This window comes from Symphalangus syndactylus, chromosome 5 (assembly GCF_028878055.3).
Source record: "Symphalangus syndactylus isolate Jambi chromosome 5, NHGRI_mSymSyn1-v2.1_pri, whole genome shotgun sequence".
Classification (NCBI taxonomy): domain Eukaryota; kingdom Metazoa; phylum Chordata; class Mammalia; order Primates; family Hylobatidae; genus Symphalangus; species Symphalangus syndactylus.
Window position 1 is genome coordinate 135,480,616 of NC_072427.2, and position 19,234 is coordinate 135,499,849.

Genomic DNA, 19,234 nt, shown 5'->3' on the forward strand with positions numbered 1-19,234 from the left:
GGTGATCTGCCCGCCTTGGTCTCCCAAACTGCTGGGATTACAGGCATGAGCCACCGTGCCCAGCCTGTTCAAGCTTTATCATGAGATTGCAGCCAGCAATTCAGTCGCATCTTCAAGCTTCATTTCTAATTATAGTTGTCTTGATATTTCTACCACATATGCACTTACTTTCTCCACTAAAGTGTTAAACACCTCAAAGTTAACCAGGAGGGCTGAAATCAGTTTCTTTCACACTCTTGCTAATGTGGATATTTTGACCTCCTCCTATGAATTACAAATGCTCTTAATGGCATCTAAAGTGGTGAATCCTTTACAGAAGGTTTTAAATTTACTTTGTCTAGATTAGAAATCACTAGAAATCATTAGAAATCACTATTGATTGTAGCTCTAGCTTTGTGAAATACGTTTCTTAAATAATAAGACTTGAAAGTCAAAATTACTCCTTGATCCATGGGGTATAAAATGGATGGTATGTTAGCACGCATGAAAACACTTATCTCTTTGTACATCTCTATCAGAGCTCTTGGGTGACTAGGTGCATTGTCAATGAGCAGTAATATTTTGAAAGGAATCTTTTTTTTTTTTTCTGAGCAGTAGATCTCAACAGTGGACTTCAAATAGTAAGCTATGCTACAAAAAGATGTGCTGTCATTCAGCACATCTCTATTGTTCTGCTTAGAGCACAGGAAGAGTCTATGTGTAGGAATTTCAGAATGTTAAATGAGCATTGGCTTCAACTTAAAGTCACCAGTGGCCTTAGCCCCTAACAAGACAGTCACCCTGTCCTTTGAAGCTTTAAAGTCAGAATTGACTTCTCCTCTATGGCTGTGAAAGTCCTAGATGGCATCTTCTTCCAATGGAAGACTATTTCATCTACGATGAAAATCTGTTGTTTAGCATAGCCACTTTCATCAATAATCCTAGTTAAATATTCTGGATAACTTTCTGCAGCTTCTCCACCGGCACTTGCTGCTTCACCTTGCACTTTTGTGTTATGGAGATAGCTTCTTTCCTAAAACCTCATGAACCCTATTTCCACCAGCTTCAAACTTTTCTTCAGCAGCTTCGTCATCTTTCTCAGCCTTCATAGAATTAAAGAGGGTTAGACCTTGTTCTGAATTAGGTTTTGGCTTAAGGAAATGTTGTGGCTGGTTTAATCTTCTCTCCAGACTACTAAAACTTTATCTCAATAAGGCTATTTCACTTTCTTATCTTTCATGCGTTTACTGGAGTATCACTTTTATAAATTCCTGCCAGAATTTACGTTCACAACTTGGGTAACTGTTTGATGCAAGAGGCCTAGATTTTCGCCTGTCTTGGCATTCAACATGCCTTCCTCATTAAGCCTAATCTTTTCTAGCTTTCCTTTTAAAGTGAGAGACACGCAACTCTTCCTTTCACTTGAACACCTAGAGGTCATTGTAGGGTTACTAAGTGGCCTAATTTCAATACTGTTATGTCTCAGGGAATCGGGAAGTCCAAAAACAGAGACAGGAGAATGGCCAGTCAGTGGAGCAGTCAGAACACATGCAACATTTATCAATTAAATTTGCTGTCTTACATGGGCACAATTGTGGTGCCCCAAAACAATTACAATACTAACATCAAATATCACACATCACAGATCTCCATAATGGGTATGCTAATAATAATAATAGCTTGCGATATTAGGAGAATTACCAAAATGTGACACGGAGACCCAAAGTGAACACATGCTATCGGAAAAATAGTGCCTATAGACTTGCTGAACACAGAGTTGCCACAGACCTTAAATTTAAAAAATATATAGTGTCTGCAAAATGCAATGAAGTAAAGCACAATAAAACAAGCTTTGTCTGTATTTTCTCTATTATTGAAGGAAAGAGAGTGCATTTTGGAGCAAGATACTTTCTTTTGTTCATTAGATTAAAAATGTAGTCTAAATCCTGGAAGAGGCTTCATGATTTTCAAACTGTGCTCTGGGGTTCTGCAGAGAGACCCCTGGTAGGAGCAAGGCAACCCATGGGGAGAACTTTGAAAGCTCAAAACCTCATGTGGCAGCACCACTTGCGTTTGATTTACATATTGAATGTCTGTGTGAGATTTTACTCGAAGAGTTATGCCCTGCACCCTCCAGTCCAAACCCCGTGGAAACTTCTCATCATGAAACTAAATTTGAGACTCATTCAAATCAGCAGAATATTTTTTATTAAATGATGGTTAACAATACTTCAGAGCTAGATATGAAGCAAGATTTGTATGTGTAAGCAAAACTTTAGTTATTTTTTTTATTTTTTTTTATTTTTATTTATTTATTTTTTTTTGAGACGGAGTCTCGCTCTGTCGCCCAGGCTGGAGTGCAGTGGCGCAATTTCGGCTCACTGCAAGCTCCGCCTCCCGGGTTCACGCCATTCTCCCGCCTCAGCGAGTAGCTGGGACTACAGGCGCCCGCCACTGCGCCCAGCTAGTTTTTTTGTATTTTTAGTAGAGACGGGGGTTTCACCACGGTCTGGATCTCCTGACCTCGTGATCCGCCCGCCTCGGCCTCCCAAAGTGCTGGGATTACAGGCGTGAGCCACCGCGCCCGGCCTAGTTATCTTATTCATCATAAAAACTTTGTTTTGGAAATCATTTCTCATTTGACTAAAAAGTAAGTATTGACAGGTTTTTGAATCACACCAAGTGGGTGTTGTTTTATTCCTAGGCAAGAACCTAGAAAACATTTCATTATATTCTCCCATAACACTCTGTGAGAACGAAATAAACACATGGCCCTTGACAAGTAGGCTCAACTACCACTGCATTATATAAAATGCTTATACTAGGTTATTGCTGCATGTTAATTGCTTCCCCTTAGCAATTTTCCTCTGTACTGCTCATCGCATCTGTACTTTCATGTCTTTAAAATCCATCAGTGGATTTTAAACTTTGTGAAGTCAAGGAACTCAACTGATTTGTTCAGAGCTGTAGAATGGCACCTGGCATAAAGTAAATGCAAAATAATTGGACAGGAACTAATGAATGAATAAATAACATTTTTGAAGCTTGACTTGTAGTTTATTTGATTTAAATGCAAGAATTTTGCTTTCTGTTTTAACATGCGGACTTCCAAATGCAATTCCACGTTTGTTTTTTAAGTGAAACTTGTTTAGTTTGTAACGGATCTCTTGGAACTCTTTAAAAAAATACTGACAAATGCCATCTATTTCTAGAGGGTGCATCTCCCAGAGATAGAAACGAGTTATTAGCTATGGAAAGATCATTGTCCCCTCTGCCATTTATTTCCTACACAAGCAATATCTCAGAAGAAAAGCCAGTCTTGCTCGATAATGTGTTAGAACATGTTTCCACCTAAAAATGACTTGTAGAGTAAAAAAAAAAAAAAGAAGGGCTGTTTGGTTGCCAGTAGACTTTAAATCCTTGGTCTTTCTGTCAAGTCCCCAAATACATTATCAATTGACGTAACTGTAATAAATGTTAACACACCTGAAGCCAACAAGAGCCAACAAGTAGCTGCAGTTTTCAGTCTTAACTATGCTGGAATGCATTTAAACTGACAAATCAGAAGTGAAAAAGGATACATCTTAATAACAAACCATTGGTCATCCAGTTCTAATCATTACCAATTTTTCATATTCCATTTATTAATCTGTATAACTATATTAATAAAATTTTTAGTTTATGAAAGATTATGACTGTCATTTTATAAAAAGGCAATTTGATAATTTCCACACTGTTCTCATTAAAACTATTACAGTAACTAAAATAAATGAATAAATAAAAAATGAACTCCCTTACCTAGGTTTACAAAGCCAATGTCAACATATAGTTTGGCACATAATGAGCCTAACAGGAAACCAAAGATTGGTCCTATAATTGCAACCGTCTGCACGCACCCTGCACCAAGAAAAGAAAAGGAAAAAAAAAAAGCTGTCATTACTTTGATAAATTAATACAATTTTAAACAAGAAATGTGTGATCCAGTCAGTAGCTCAAAATGTTTTAACTCATTTGCATGTGTCTAGTCAACTTTAAAACCACATTGAATCAGGAAATAAGTCCTTCACTGCTTTGGGAGAAAAATGAACAATTTTAAGATATTAAGTATGTCTTAGTAAGAAAATAACATTAATACTCTGAGGAAGTTAGTTTTCCAAAATGGAACAAACTTTTATTTCCTAGGATTAGATTCCCCATTGATAAAAATTGGAATTGTATTAATTTTGATAGTCCGTCAAAAACATTTTACGTTCAGTTAAGCATAAGACTTGTCTTGACATTCGAATGGATTTCTTCCACCTTAGTAAAAAAAGTGCATCCATTCATTTTGAGGTTCTGTGGTATCATTAGTGAGAGCAGGACCTATACAGATCCCCAGATGCAGCTAGCAAAGGTGCTAGGATTTGGAGCAGGAAAAGTGCTCTCTGGAACCCTCTTGACCATTCAGGCCAACCTTCATAGGAAGGTGGAACAGATGGCCTAAAGGACACCATTTCTAATAACCAGAAAGGTAGTTCTTCCCTTCCAAATATCTCCAATCTGTCATTTCACCACAAGGCCTAAAACACACATATTCATGGGAGATTAAGTTAACTGGAAGAGCAAACAGCAGTTACCAGATACTTTTTGGAACAGAGGAAAAGAGAACAAGCCCTGAGCTCCTAGAGAAGGAGGGGACACCTACACACCTGTATGCTTCTCCTGGCTGTGACCTTTGACCTTTCCTCCAGTCTCCAGAGTAATTGCCTAGTGCAAATGATGAAGTGTTTGTTGCAGTTCCAGTTCCTGATTTTACTGGAGTTTTCTGTTAGAGTAAGAGCTGTGATCTTAACTATAGCCTATTTGGGTGTAACCAGCACCCCCTGGAGTCCTGCAGAGCATAGCCAAGGCAAGATTATACAGTGATCCTAGCTGTAGCACCCCTCAGTGAATTTAAATCTTGCCTTTCTGTCCCTGAGTATGAGGCCTTTAAAAGACCAGAATTTTAAGAAATCGAGACTGAGGTGTGTCAACACCATAGGAAAGGGTAAAATAACAATTAAAAAAGGGGAGACTGACGTGTATTTCTAGCTTAATATTACGACATCAGAGGAAACCAATAAATGCTGTTTAGATGCGTCTTACCTTAGGATTTTGCCTCTGCTATATTATTTTGGTTTTTGAGATTTTTAGCTGCTGGTCTATTTACTGGGATGTGTTCCAGAGATGAGGTAGCCTCAGGCCTTGCTTCTATTTTTTATATACTTTTCTTTATCCATTTCTACCTGCTTTTAAGATCTCAAGTTTTCTTGTTGCCTATCCCTCATAGCTTTAAATAATCAGGGCTTATCAAATGGAAAGCAGTTTCTAGGGCTCAAGAAACAAACTTTTAAATAAACTGTCTAAATGCTTTAGCTGTACAGTTAACCCACTAAAAAGAACCTATGAAACCTGAAGCCCATGAAGATACTTTCACAAGGTCATACGTCATTGCAGCTGAGCTCGCAGTTATTCTCTTTTAATCTGATGTTCCTTTTCTAATGCAATAGATCCTTCTGTGGTGTCTTCATCATCCAAATCTGAACTGTGCACTTCAGAAATGTGTGAGCTAAATAAAGGAGTGGATATGAAGTACAAAAAGCTTCCACATTTAATTTAGCATAGAGTGGAATTCAGAAAACTAGACACCCTGCTTCCCAAGAAGTGAAGCAATGTGCCAATATTACCAATATAGAAAGCTGCATTGTCTTCACTGGCAAAATCATCCAGGTAGGCAATGCCCAGAGGCTGAATGGGAGTTTCTCCTATTCCACGAAGAAGATTGCCCAGGAAAACATAAATCCACATGGAAGAGCTTGTGTCCACTTCACATTCTTGAAAGAAAGGCAAACCAGAGGATTGAAAATAGATCACTTTAAAAGTTAAGTATTTATTCTGCATTTCTACAGTGTATCTTAAACTGAACTAGAACTCAGGAGTTTTTGTGCAATAGTCATAATTTGATGGGAGTTTGGTCAAGTTCTAAAAATGTTTTATACCTTCAACCTTTCAGGCAGAGTAAATCCCCAAGAGACTTCACCAAGGAACTCTATTGCTTCTTATTCCTGATCCCTTTACTTTTATTCTCTCTCTCCTCATTTCATTCCTACCTTGAGCTATTTGAGTTCCCACACTACAATGACATTCAATATCTATCTGGGGCAAAACAGAAAATTTTGAATAAAGTCTTTCTCACCTTAATTTTTAGTTCTTTTGAACAAAGTCTTTCTCACCTTAATTTTTAGTTCTATTTTTCAGCAGAAATCACAAGTAATCTTATTATTGACCCAGTTTTATCTGAAATTCAGATTTTTATATGGTTGATATTCCAACATTTGGGGAGTATTACCTACATTTATATTTGTTTGTTAGTGAATAAGCATTTTTAAGACTCTGGAAACAAATTTACATAAAAATTATAAATTCCTGTACTTTAGCAGTATAGTTATTCCAACAAAAGAAATCTTTTGACAGCATTTTTAGAGTAAAATTCAAGGCTAACCATTTTTAAATGCTTTCATAAAATTCATGTCTTAATGTGATCATGTGCACTAGGATAATTACCCTCATATCATAAATGAAACATAGCTTTGAAGGTTTAGGTGCTTTAATAAAATTGATAATGTTAACCACCTCCAACATTCATCACTGCTGAATGTTCTTTCTCTGCTACGTGCTGAACTAAGTGGTTTGCAGGCATTTTTAAATTGAATCTTCCTAACAATCCTATGAGGTAGGAGTTATCTTTACCTGTTAATAACTCTTAAACTAATTTTTGATTGTGAAGAATAGATTATGTGAAGAACTAAGGTGAACACCTTTGGGCAAGTGAATCAGACTGCATAACTAACAGAAAAGACTTCTTTGCACTCATGTGGATTCTATCTGACTCTGCCTCTTCTAGAAAAGTTCAAATGACCATGGAATTTTCACTTGTCTTCTCTGGATTTCGATTCTGCTTCCAAAAATATGATATGAATTCCTTTTCTAAAAATTAACTGTAATGTATATTCTAGCCCTAGCAATTGTATAATTTTAAGAAGCTTGTTGGTAGGAGAGTCTTCTTGTAGAGAAGTGTAGACACCTTAGGTCTGTGCTTTTTAATTCAATAACCATAAGCCACATGTGACTATTAAAATTGAAATTAAATAAAATTAAAATTCACTTTCCTGTCACACTAACTATATTTCAAATACCCAATAGTCGCATGCAGCTAGGGGCTACTGTATTGGACAGCAAAGATACAAGACATTCCAATCATCACAGATAGTTCTGTGGACAGCTCTGCTGTAGAGTGTTGTAGGGGAGATGAGGGTTGTATGTGGAGCAGTTTTGAGAAGATCCTTATCATCAGCTTTAGGGTGAGCCTTGTGTCCACTATGTCTAAGGAAACAGACTTTAAGGGAACAGGACCTTGCCTGAAGGAAGGAAAATAATTGAGTTGCGAGTCATTCTCTGTATCTGTCTGCTAACTTCTCCCTTTATTAAACACATTTTAATTACTGAGTCTAAGCCCTGTGTTTCACCTTTCACCTTTTTACATTTCAGGTTTAAATATTTCCTAACTAGTTGTGCTGTCAAAACAAAACATCTTCCCTGACTGTACACTGTATACAGATAAAACTACAAGCCATTCAGTCAGCTCCCTGCCTCCTTATTTGAACCTAAATCATATTTATTATATTTTTACATAAACAAGGCTGCTGTTCTTGTCCATTGATTTGAATGCATCCTCCTGAACATTATCTATTACCCCCTTTCATATTCTCCTCTTTGTCTAGAATGCGTTCCTTCTTTTGCCACAGCAGGAGAGGGTAAACTTTTTACATTTCTGTGCTCTCCCCTTCCTTCCCCTTCCACATTTCCATATGTTTCTAGTCCTTTGGCCCCTCCATTCAAACAGCCAGGGTTCATTGCCTGGAAAAAAAAGACATCTCAACAGAATGTACTAATGAGAATATTAGGGGAGTGAAAAGGTCTTGTGGAATAGACAAGAGATTTGGATGGATGGCAGGTATATATTAACTTTAGAAAGGCTTCTATTCTGCCTGTATACAATGTGGTTCCTCCAGTTAGGCGTAGTGGGTGAAATTGGGAGGTGGCAGGGAAGGAGTGTGGAGCATATTGATGCTGAAGGGAAGCTGAAGGTAGAAGAGGGATTTGCTCTTCCTGCCTGTACTGAGTCCTAGAGACACAGTAAACACCTATGGATAAATTCATGGCTACTCTGAGTAAGGAAAATCTGTGTTACCTCGGCCAGGTGAAGCCCAGGCAGGAGGCAAGACTCTATTTCAGTCTAGCTCAGCATTCCTGCCTTTGACTCATAGGACTTCCAATGTCTACAGTGATACAGAAGAGAGTACTCCCATATTCCCAAGGGTGTCTCAGACAAAGCATTGCTGTGTTGTATGCATCAGCCATCTGGAACACTAGACACTTTGATAAAATTCCTGCATCCTAGCTCAGGTGAAAAATAGAATTATTTCCATGTATCTAAGATGGCCAATTCTGTACTAGAGAGAACTGCTGTGAGAAAAAAAGTATGAACATGGACATAAGATGGCCCCATGGTGACAAGTATGACCAAACAGTGTGACCACAGGGGTTTTAGATATGTAAGCTGGCAGGGAACTGATAACACCAAGAGCTCCCACCACAGCTGCCCATTTTATTCTTATGTAAGCTCCCTAGAATGTAAACAAGCCCTGGGGACAAAAAGGGAGGTTGGGGACAAATTGAGATTCCACTTTTGCCATTCTGACAAAAAGTAGCGGAACACAGAAATTAAGTTGACTTATAGGAAAAATTATATTTCTTTCATATCTGAGCAATGGATTGAGAGTTGTATGTCCTAAACTAGTTTCATCCTGCTTTCAAAACCCACTTATTCAGAAGCATTGAAAGATTTTCCCAGGAACTATCAATTAATGCTCCTTTTTTCCATAAGATTTGATCATCTGGTATATTTTCTTAGGATCTAATCATATACTGCTTTATATTCTAGGAATTTTTATGGCACTGTGATATCTCAATTTAAGTAGTAAAGCTTTTGGGAGCAAAAATCATAGATATTTTTGTCCATCCTAAAGCACATATAAGGTCTTTTTTTAAAAAAGCTTGCTTAGTCAAGTTAAAAAAATGGTCTTACCGTTACTTATTTTGGATTTTGATTTTTCCATAACTGAAACTGGTAATTGACTGCTTGACTCTAGAAGACACGGAGAGATGCTGAGAGTAGAATTGGAGGAAGGAGAATATCTCTCATATTTGTACCTGTATAAGAAGAATGTTTTCTTGTGATAGACTCATTAACATCATACTAAGAATATTATGTGTATGCTACATGAATCGTTGGGGTACCAGGTTGAGCTTGCAGCTGTCTCTGAACCTAATTCACCAAACCAAGCCAGCGTTTAACAGTAGATTTTTGCTGAAGAGGTAGCCAGACGATCTGGCTCACAGACTCTACATGAAGCTTGTCCCACCCGTGGTCTGTGGGCTGCATGTGGCCGAAGATGGCCTTGAATGCAGCCCAACACAAATTCATAAAGTTTCTAAAAACATAATGAAATTTTTTTTCGCAATTTTTTTAGCTCATCAACTGTTGTTAGTGTATTTTATTTGTGGCCCAAGACAATTCTTCTTCTTCCAATGTGGCCCAGGGAACCCAAAATTTAGACATTCCTGCTTTACACCATACCTGGGCCAGTCAATTAATGACAGAAAATAAAAGTAAAAAGTACTCTTAGAGGCTCGTCTTAAAGCAAACTAGTGACTATAAATCACCTCCCCTCTAGGTGAAAAAGTATTCAACTCGATAAAATCATGATTTTTTTCCGAGTCAGAGAAAGAGCCATAACTGAACAATGTATTGCCATCAGCATACTTTATTTAGAGTTGTAAATTTAGTAGAATTACAAGGCTGATTCTGGGGAATGGAAAATGACACATGGATTTTGTACCATTTATCCTGATAATATTCTGCTTGTGCTCTACTGCTTACTAGTATAGCACCAAGTTACTTCTAATTCCACCCTTTGCCGTCTTTATAAGGTCATGATAGCAGCTGGGATAGGGAGCCATTGCTTAGTGGGCAGCCTGTGATAATGCTAATCTACAATCCCCCAGCTATACTCTTGCACTCAAATTATCCTTCATATGCCATGTTCTCCACACTCTTTGTACCCCTTGGGGAAGAGGTATCTGGTAAGAAAACATCTCAATATCATCTTGATTCTCATTTTATTCAGGCACTATTTGGCTAAAGACTAGTAATCACAGGAATATGCATTGGCATATTAATAGTAAAGAACTCCAAGCTACTTGGGAGGCTGAGGCAGGAGAATGGCATGAACCCGGGAGGCGGAGCTTGCAGTGAGCCAAGATCGCGCCACTGCACTCCAGCCTGGGCGACAGAGCGAGACTCCATCCCCCCACCAAAAAAAAAAAATAGTAAAGAACTGTTTATTCAGCATGGTAAGGAAAAGATGTACTGCATTACTAAAATATTCAAGTTGATAAACAGGTTACCTTAAATCTGTTTTGTGCAATCTGCACCTCAATGGGTTTCTGAACCCCACTGAAAAAGTAAGAACATTTTTGTATGTATGTTTTTATGTGAATGCTTAAGAGAAGAGGGTTACAGGTTTTATAGTTTTATCAAAGGGTTCCTTGACCATAGTAGGTTAAGAATCACTTAATGAGGTTAACTGTTTTCAATTCTTAACTACACATGAGAACATTTAGCATTGAAATCATGGTAAATATAATTTTATTTTGTTAATAATTACAGAGAAACCATTGACTGTTATGATGCTTCAAGACTATTGAAGTAGGTATGGATGGTGATCATGGAGTATTTTGAAAATTTTTCATTATTTTAACTCAGTTCCTTCTGTCAACAGGTTACTGTTGCAAGCATCATAATTATTTTGATTTCAAATAACTGGCAGCTTATCTAAGTGCCACTTTTGTTACTAATTGCTATCTGTGATACTCTAAAAAAAATTAACGTTTAGGTTTTAATTAACTGAGTTGTAAAATGAGAGCTATGGATGTGGTCTGTACCTATTGAGACTCTGTTGGAGAAGAGACAAAAGTGTAATTATTTACATCTGGGACTAATATTATAAATGCTTTTATATTAGGGGCTTTAGTTCTGACCCGCGTTCAAATCTTGACTGATGCACTGTTGACTTTGATGTATGAAATTTTGCAGTAGCCTCCTAAATAGTCTCCCTGCTTCCAAGCTTTCCCACCAGAGTCAATTCTCCAAGCAGCAGTCAGTGTAATCCTTTAAAAATATAAGTAAGATCATGTCACTCTACTTAAAGCTTTCTAAAAACTTTGCATCTCATTCAGAGGACAAACTAAATTCTTGTAATTGGCCTAACCTTACGACTTAAGGGATGGTCTGCAGACCAGCAACATCAGCTGAATCTCAGCACCAACCCCAGGGCCACTGAATCACAATCTGCAGTTTACCAAGAGCCTCAGGTGATTCAAATGTCCATCAAAGTGAGAGACAACATTGACATATTCTCTCATTCCCTTTTACTTCTCAGCATTCATCTTCTGTGCTTTCTCCGTGGTCATTGCATTTTAGCCACAGAGGCCTCCTTGCAGGTCATCCATGCACCAGACTTCCTTCTGCTGAAGAAACTTTGCCTTCACTGTTCACTTAGGCTAGATGTCTTCTTTCCCAGATATCCACATGACTGTCCTCTTTACTATTATCAGGTCTTCAAATGTCACCAACTCTGTGAGCCATACGTTGACTACCCTACTTGACACTGCAACCACCCCCGACCCACCACACATACTCCTTATGTGTCTTTACTGGGTTATTTTTCTCTATAGCTCTTAACATTCTCTGACATACTGTATTTATCTGTTTATTTTCTGTCTCCTCCTCAGAAGATCTATGAGGGCAGAGATTATTTTGTCACTACTCTGTCTTTACTGCCTAGAAAAATTATATATATATATATATATATATCACAAATATATATACACTTGCTTAATTAATGAGTTAAATGAGCTAATGCATAAAACTAAACAGCCTATTAGGAATAGGCCCTCAATAGTTGTTATCCATGATTAATAGCTTTTGTTGGACATCAAGAATATTTCTGCAAAGGAGACAGAGCATAGTTATCTCTTAGAGAACGAAAATCATATTTTGGATAAGTACCCAATTAGTTACTAATGTTGCGTAAAGATGGAAAGAGAGCAAGCTTCATGAAGGAAGAATTGTGTGTGTTTTTGTTCTATTTTGTCTTCTCACAGAAATAGCTCCTTTACCTGGCATTGTACCTGGCAAATATATTAAATAATAAACAAATATACCCTCTAGCATGTCAAAAATGTTGGATAAGAATCTGTCTCTGTCCCTTTGATATCCTTTGTCAACACTAGCCTGTCTGGTTGTCCGACTTTCTTTTTAATACATTTTTTTCTCTGATTTTCTTATATGGGTACTCGATATTTGTCACTAACTTAAAGTAATAAAATTATTCATCTGTATACAGCAGCTTTAAGACAAAACCATTGCTGGTTAAAACCAGGTGGCTTAATTAGCCAAAAGGATTGATAACACACAACAATGATGACATAGCTACTAGTTAGGTTGGTAACCTTGATAAGCATTTTACCTGTGTTATCTCACTTAATATTTGCAATGGCATTATCAGCTAGGAATTATTTTTAATACCTGTTTTAAGATGCAGAAACTGAGACCTAGAAAAATTAAGTAGTGTAGCCATTGTCTCTTAGAAGAGCTACTGATCCACTGCAGAGTGATTTAAGTCTGGTGTAATGGATTTATCTATCCTATGTGACTACTTTCACATTTTTAATTTTTTCAGTAGTGGAGCTGCTTTTTCCCTTAAGCAAACTGTCACATGGAAGCTCAATGAATCAACAGATAATAGCAACACAACTAAAGATCAAGCAGGGAGTAGGCAGGTTGGAGACCCATTTTCTCATTCTTCTCCTTTCCATTCTTTCTACAGGCTGAACATACATAACATTTTTATAGAATCTCAATGATCAAGGAAACTTCTGACCTATAGAAGGACGTTGTCCAAAGAGCAGGCAGAAGTGCCCAAACCACAGAACTCCCTCCAAGTAAAAATTTAGGGTCCCAGGAATTCATCTAAATGGGTAGAAAAGCTCCCTCTCAGAGAATTCTGAGCCCTACCTTGATAGATTGGCCAGGGAGGTCAAAATCTGACTGTACTTACATAAGTGGTCTAGAAATTCAAGAAAAAGTTCAGACTAGATCATTCTTAAGTCTCTCCAGCTCTAAACTGTCCTGATAGAATGATCTAGAGTGGACAATAAAGTATCACTTGAAATATAATTTTCTAAAATATTCTCTTACTCTGAAACCTTTTGGTAGTCATTTCTTTTATCAGCAATAGATAAACACAGAGAAGGACAGTGACGTGGATATGTATGAAGGCTGCTGCCTGAGAAGTCAGCTGACCTGTTTTAGGGTTCTGGTTCCATAATTACAAGACACCTAAATTTACAAAAGATCATCAAACTTTTCAAGTCATGGGGTCCGGTCCTTAGCCCTAAAGTAAAAAAGATAAACTATGTTCTTCTACCCCACAGGTTGCTATAAGGGTAAAAATGACATAGGTAAAAATCTTTGGAACTACTGAAGTCGTGTGCATGTATTAACAAAAGTACCAAAAGTAGACTTTAGGGTTACAGGATACAGACACCCCGCTTCCATTGATAAAGGTCTAAGAGATACTGTATGGACATTGAATACTTGTTTGAGTTGATAGTATATCCCTGTGTTAATTGTCTAGCAGCCAGTGTTCCGTAATCCAGAATTTATTGTCTGCAGTGTTTATTAATTACCTATTTGACGTTTACCACATGTTAATTTATTTTCAGTTATATATTTTGCCTCTACAGCTAAATTAAAGCATTTGACTCAAACATAGTAGGTAAAATCTTTCTTTAATCTTGTTGATATCAATATACAGTAATCTATCAATTTTTTACAGTTTATTGTCAGAAGAAAAATTATAAAATTGTTCTGAAATTTTATCCAAGGAGAATGTCATAAAAGTAAGACAAAGTTATCATGGGTTAAGCTTAAATTTGCATAATTAATAGTCATCATAAAGGGGAGAAATGCAGTTGTTTGGAAAGGCAAGGAAAAGATGATTGCTTTAGACTTACTGCTCCATGAAGAACTGAGGCATTGCAATGAGCAATGTTCCAACTCCCATGATTACACACCCTGCTCCAATTATTTTTGGCCTGTGAAGTTTGGCTCCAAAGTAGCTAACAAATGTTATAACTAAGAGATTCCCTTTGAGGAAAAGAATAAAACATCATAAATTAGAGAACTTAGAAAGAAGTCAACAGCATAACTGAATGAATGTGTACAGCAGACGAAGCAATGTTTTCTTTTAACTAAGCCATCTCTGCATCATTTAATTTTTTTCCTTTAATCTGAGATGACCCTTGAAATTCTCATGTTCATTACTTCAATCACCTCATCCCTTTATCTAAATATTTTAATTCAATCCTTCTACCTCACTTCACCCAACCTATTTGTCCTTGTAAAATATTTTATCAGTAAGTCAAATTGTAGAAGGCTCCCTTTAGCTTCTCTCTTAAATATTTTTTAGTAATTTTGAAGTAAACTTCTTATTTTTTCTTTATTCATTAAAATTTCTGTGAAAACTTCTATTAGTGTTCTAATTGCTCATGGACTACACATTACAAATTATTTAGCTGATATCCTTTATAGAAAAATTAAACACAACTGTACTTCACTTTAAATGAAATAAAATGATGAAACACATTTACACAAATGATACTTTATGATTGGTTAATAAACTTTGTACAAAAAGATTAAGACTCAAAATAGAAATAAAAATTATTCCACATAGGCGACTTCAGGTATACATCAATTATATAATGTCAACATATGCCTATAAAGCAAATTTTATGAAATACAAAATCTCTATAAAATGTGCCCATTTATCTCTTTTGTGAAAAATGGTTCAAAAATATTGAGTTTTTTTGAAAGTAGAAATTATGGTTTTCTAAAATGTCTCTAATGAAGCATGTGACACATTACTTTTAGTTGATGATGGTGATAAGTGATTAAACATGTTTCAAGTAATATTTCTCATGCTTTGCTGTGCATAAAAATACTGAAAGGAAATGGTTAAGGAAATGGAAACTTGTTAAAAATGCAGATTCTTGGCAAGTACCAAACATTTCTGATTCCATGGATCTGAGGTCAGGCCGAGAAATCTGCATTTCTAATACTCAAGTGTGTTGATGGAGATGATTCCTAGAACATGCTTTGATAAACATTGTTTAGGGTTTTAGACTTCAAAGGGCTTTAAAGCTTTAGCTATATTTGAGATATTTAGTTTTTAAGATGTACCATGCTAAATAGAGTAAGATCTTAACAATTTCCCAGCAATTGATTGTGATGGCTAATGGGTGGCCTTGCTTTGAAGTTCTCCTCATTTCCAACTGTTGAGCAAAAGCCTGTTTCCCTACATCTGTAAGCAATCATCTAATTTACTACTGTTCACTCACATTGCCAGCTTTAGTAAACTGGAAATAAAGCAGTAATTTTTGTGGGCTTGAGGATAATAAGAATGATAGTGAGAAACATGACTTGCACAGTGGTCCTAATCTTTATGGCTCCAAGAAGAATTAAGCTCTTCTTAATGTTCATATTAAAAAACTAATAATTGAGCACAAGATTTCTCATTTGAAATTTAAGTATTTAGTAGAAGACATTGTATATCATATTATTTTGATAATTCTATCTATATGTTTGTTAATGTACCACAATATACAAACCATCATAAAATGAAACCTGACATTCACTTTATAGGCAATTCTTTCCTATTCTCACCTACACTCCACCAATACCACACAATAAAGGATTCCTGTTTACAAGCTATTTCTGTGTTACATTAATGGGCATGTCATACACAAGACAATATGAGTTCAGTATCTGTAATATAGGTATATATATCTACATATCACATATATACTGTATCTATCAAAGTTTTTGCTTCCTTACTATCCTTTCTGAGTTCTCAGGAGATATACTTGGAATATAAATGATGACACAAAATCTTTAAAAAATGAAATTGGATATAAAAATTCTTCCATATCTACCATCATTAGCCTCTCACAAAAAAACAGGTACAGAAAGTTTTAGAAATATCTTACCAAACTTCTTGCTTTCTTCTTTCTCTGTCTCTCTATGCACACACACACACACACACACACACACACTTAGATAACAGAAAAAAAAGAAAGATACTCAATTCATCTTGTAAGACTACTATTTTCTTAAAACCAAAACTGGACAAAGACAATATAAGAAAAGACAATTAGAGCCCAAACTTGGTTATGAAGATAGATGTAAAAATCCTAAACAAAATATTAGCAAACTGAATAGTATATACAAATAAAAATATCCCAACCAAGCACAGTTCATTATAGTAGTACAAGAGTACCATCAAGTAAAAATAAATTATTAATTAAATCACTGTATAACAAATGGAAGGGGAATAATTCCATGGTTAACTTAATAGACACCGTAAAAGTACTAAATAAAATTAACCATTCATTTATGTTAGGAAAAAACAAATCTGAGCAAACCAGCTTTTAAAGTGTATCTATCAAAACCACAAAGCAAGCATATTGCTCAATACTAAAATTATAAAAGTATTTGCATCAAGGTCAAACACAAGAGAAAGATGTCCATTGTAAATGCTTCTCTTCAACACAGTACTGAGGCTAATGTAATAAGGTAATAACAAAAAAAAATCTAAGAGTTGCAAAGAAAGATATGAAATTATATTTTGTTTTAGACAATTTGTCCAGAAAACTCTACAGTTTCCATGGAAAATCAACTAAAACTAATAAAATTTCAACAAAGTTGCCACATACAAATAACATAAAGATGGAGGATGATATTTGTTCTAGAATCTTGAAAGGAAGGAATGCGAAAAGAGGCAAAAGAAGTAAATTAAGATTATGTTCAGCAAAGTCATTTGTCTGGAAATTTATGTAATTCAAATAGGGCAAACCTGTGATGTTTGGGATAAAGGTTTTCAATGGAAGTAAGAGAACTTTTAAGCCATTTTAAGGCAACTAATCCAATAAATAATTTATATACCTAGAATGGTCTGGAAGAATTAATGTGAATTTAGAGTCATGGTTTTCTGCTACTTCCTGTGAAAACTTAGTATACTCTATCAAATATAAACTTTGTCTCTCAAGCTGCGTCGGGACCTGGGAGCCCAAACAAAACTTTGGACCAAATAATTTCTATGCCTCTTCAGCTCTAAAATATTTTTATATAATAATCTAGAGTGAGAAAGACATCAAAACATCATGATATATAATGTTTTGCCTGCTCATATCTGCTCTATTCTTTTATCTGCACCAGTTACCTCTTTCTCCTCGTTTTCTCTCATGATATAATGTGTCACCCTTTACCTTGATTCTCTTTGGCCCTTACTCAGTGCAGGGCCATCAGTAGAACAGGGCTCAAGGAATAAATCAACCATCCGGGCCAATCTAAGCAAATTACATAAAAGATTGATGTGATCAGATGTTTTGGAAACCTGCTACACAAAATGTGATCTACTGACTAGAAGCATCAGCATCATTTATAATTATTATTAGAAATGCAGAATTTTATCCTGTTCCTACCGATTCAGGTTTTAAAAAAGATTTTTAAAATATTGCCCAGTTATTTGTGTGGACATTAAAATTTGGCACTAAGAAATGTCATTCTGGAAGGATGACAAAAGATGACTTTGGGAAGCAAATGCCTGAAGGCAAAAGGTTACTTATTCATTTTATTTTTTCTGTGATATTCAGAGTAAGAACCAAAACACATAGTATGTATGAAAAGAAATTGTTAAAGGGTTGAAAAATATTTATTCACTTTTTCGAAAGTTCATCAGGTAAAGCTAAAATTGGAGCAGTTAGAGGTTTTACTATAGCATATATCTGAATCTAAACAAGCCTTAAGGACCAGAGAGGGTACTATTTTGTTTACTTCAACAAAAAATTAAAGCCTTTTAGTTTATCAGTTCAGGAAGCAGACTAACTAGGATTATCCTCTTTAAATTACTTCTAAAACAGTGACTCAAGTTACTCGATCTTTTTAATTTCTAAGAAGGAGTCTATAGTCAATTGCTAACCAAAGACACCTGAGATTTGAATTTTTATTGCCTGCTCTGATCTCGTGTTCTTGGTAATAGAATCCCTTTATTCTTCTTTCTAGGCCACTGGGTGGAAAAATCCCTTTTATGATGTAACTTCTTTCATCATTGCAGTAAATTCTTGTAGAGCGCGTTTGGATTATTCCACATCTCTAAAATTGAATCACAGGGCTCCCAGGGTGTATTGTTCTTCTGTAAAGACACTTCTACATATTTATAACTCAAAATACCAATTAGCATCTCACCCTCTCCTCCAAGAAAGTCACTTACTCTGATGTAGAACTCTGAATTGTGTGAACTATACAATACCGAACACCTAGGGGGAAAAATTTACTGTTGATTGCTCTGAGAAAATTGCCTCTCCTGTCGAATAAGATCATGGCAAATTCTGTCCAAAAAAAAAAAAGATTTTATGAATAGAGTCCGATCCCAGCAGACAACAGAATGCAGAAGGTGTTCTTTAGCCACACCTAGAAGATCTTGGGCTTAAAATTAAAGTCAGGCATCTGTAATACCTACCAATTTCAAAACTACCATCAATAACTCCCACCAGTGAAGAAGGGATATCAAACCTTCTCTCTATCTGAGTGATGGTGCTCTTCAGATAGCCTTCTGCCAATGCTTTGGCAAAGTAAACAAAAGACAAGGCACACAAGAACACCTGGAAAATATGACAGGTCACGCTTAGTCTGACTCCAGCTTGACACACAATTGGAAACTAAGTAAATAGACAAATACAAAACAAACAACAAAGAACAATGTATAATATCAACTTTATTATCACTGAAACTTTAATTCAAACACTGTTCGAGGTTTCCATCAGCCTTAAGCACATGTAAATTTTCAAAAGTTCAAATTCTCTTGGAATTTAAAATATATATTTGGTTTTTATGCGAAATGTGTATTGAATTATCTTTTGTCTTCTTCCACTCTGCTCCAGAGGGACACTCAAAGGAGTCTTACATTGAAGAGTCAGTGTATGGTGAGACATT

The 19,234-nt window shown here is 36.0% G+C and overlaps 1 protein-coding gene across 5 annotated transcripts in view; it reads right to left on the minus strand.

Moving 5' to 3' along the window:
• SLCO1C1 (solute carrier organic anion transporter family member 1C1) overlaps positions 1-19,234 on the minus strand; it is a 57,253-nt gene that overhangs the window by 28,861 nt on the left and 9,158 nt on the right. For 2 of the 5 annotated variants that reach the window (XM_063640755.1, XM_063640756.1), the window contains 5 exons: positions 18,762-18,903; positions 14,200-14,332; positions 9,146-9,270; positions 5,685-5,831; positions 3,778-3,876 (listed from right to left, as the gene is read on the minus strand). In XM_063640755.1, coding sequence (XP_063496825.1) covers positions 3,778-3,876; positions 5,685-5,831; positions 9,146-9,270; positions 14,200-14,332; positions 18,762-18,903 — 646 coding nt within the window. The remainder of the gene's footprint in view (positions 1-3,777; positions 3,877-5,684; positions 5,832-9,145; positions 9,271-14,199; positions 14,333-18,761; positions 18,904-19,234) is intronic. The other 3 variants (XM_055280439.2, XM_055280440.2, XM_055280438.2) reach the window with 2 other exon arrangements.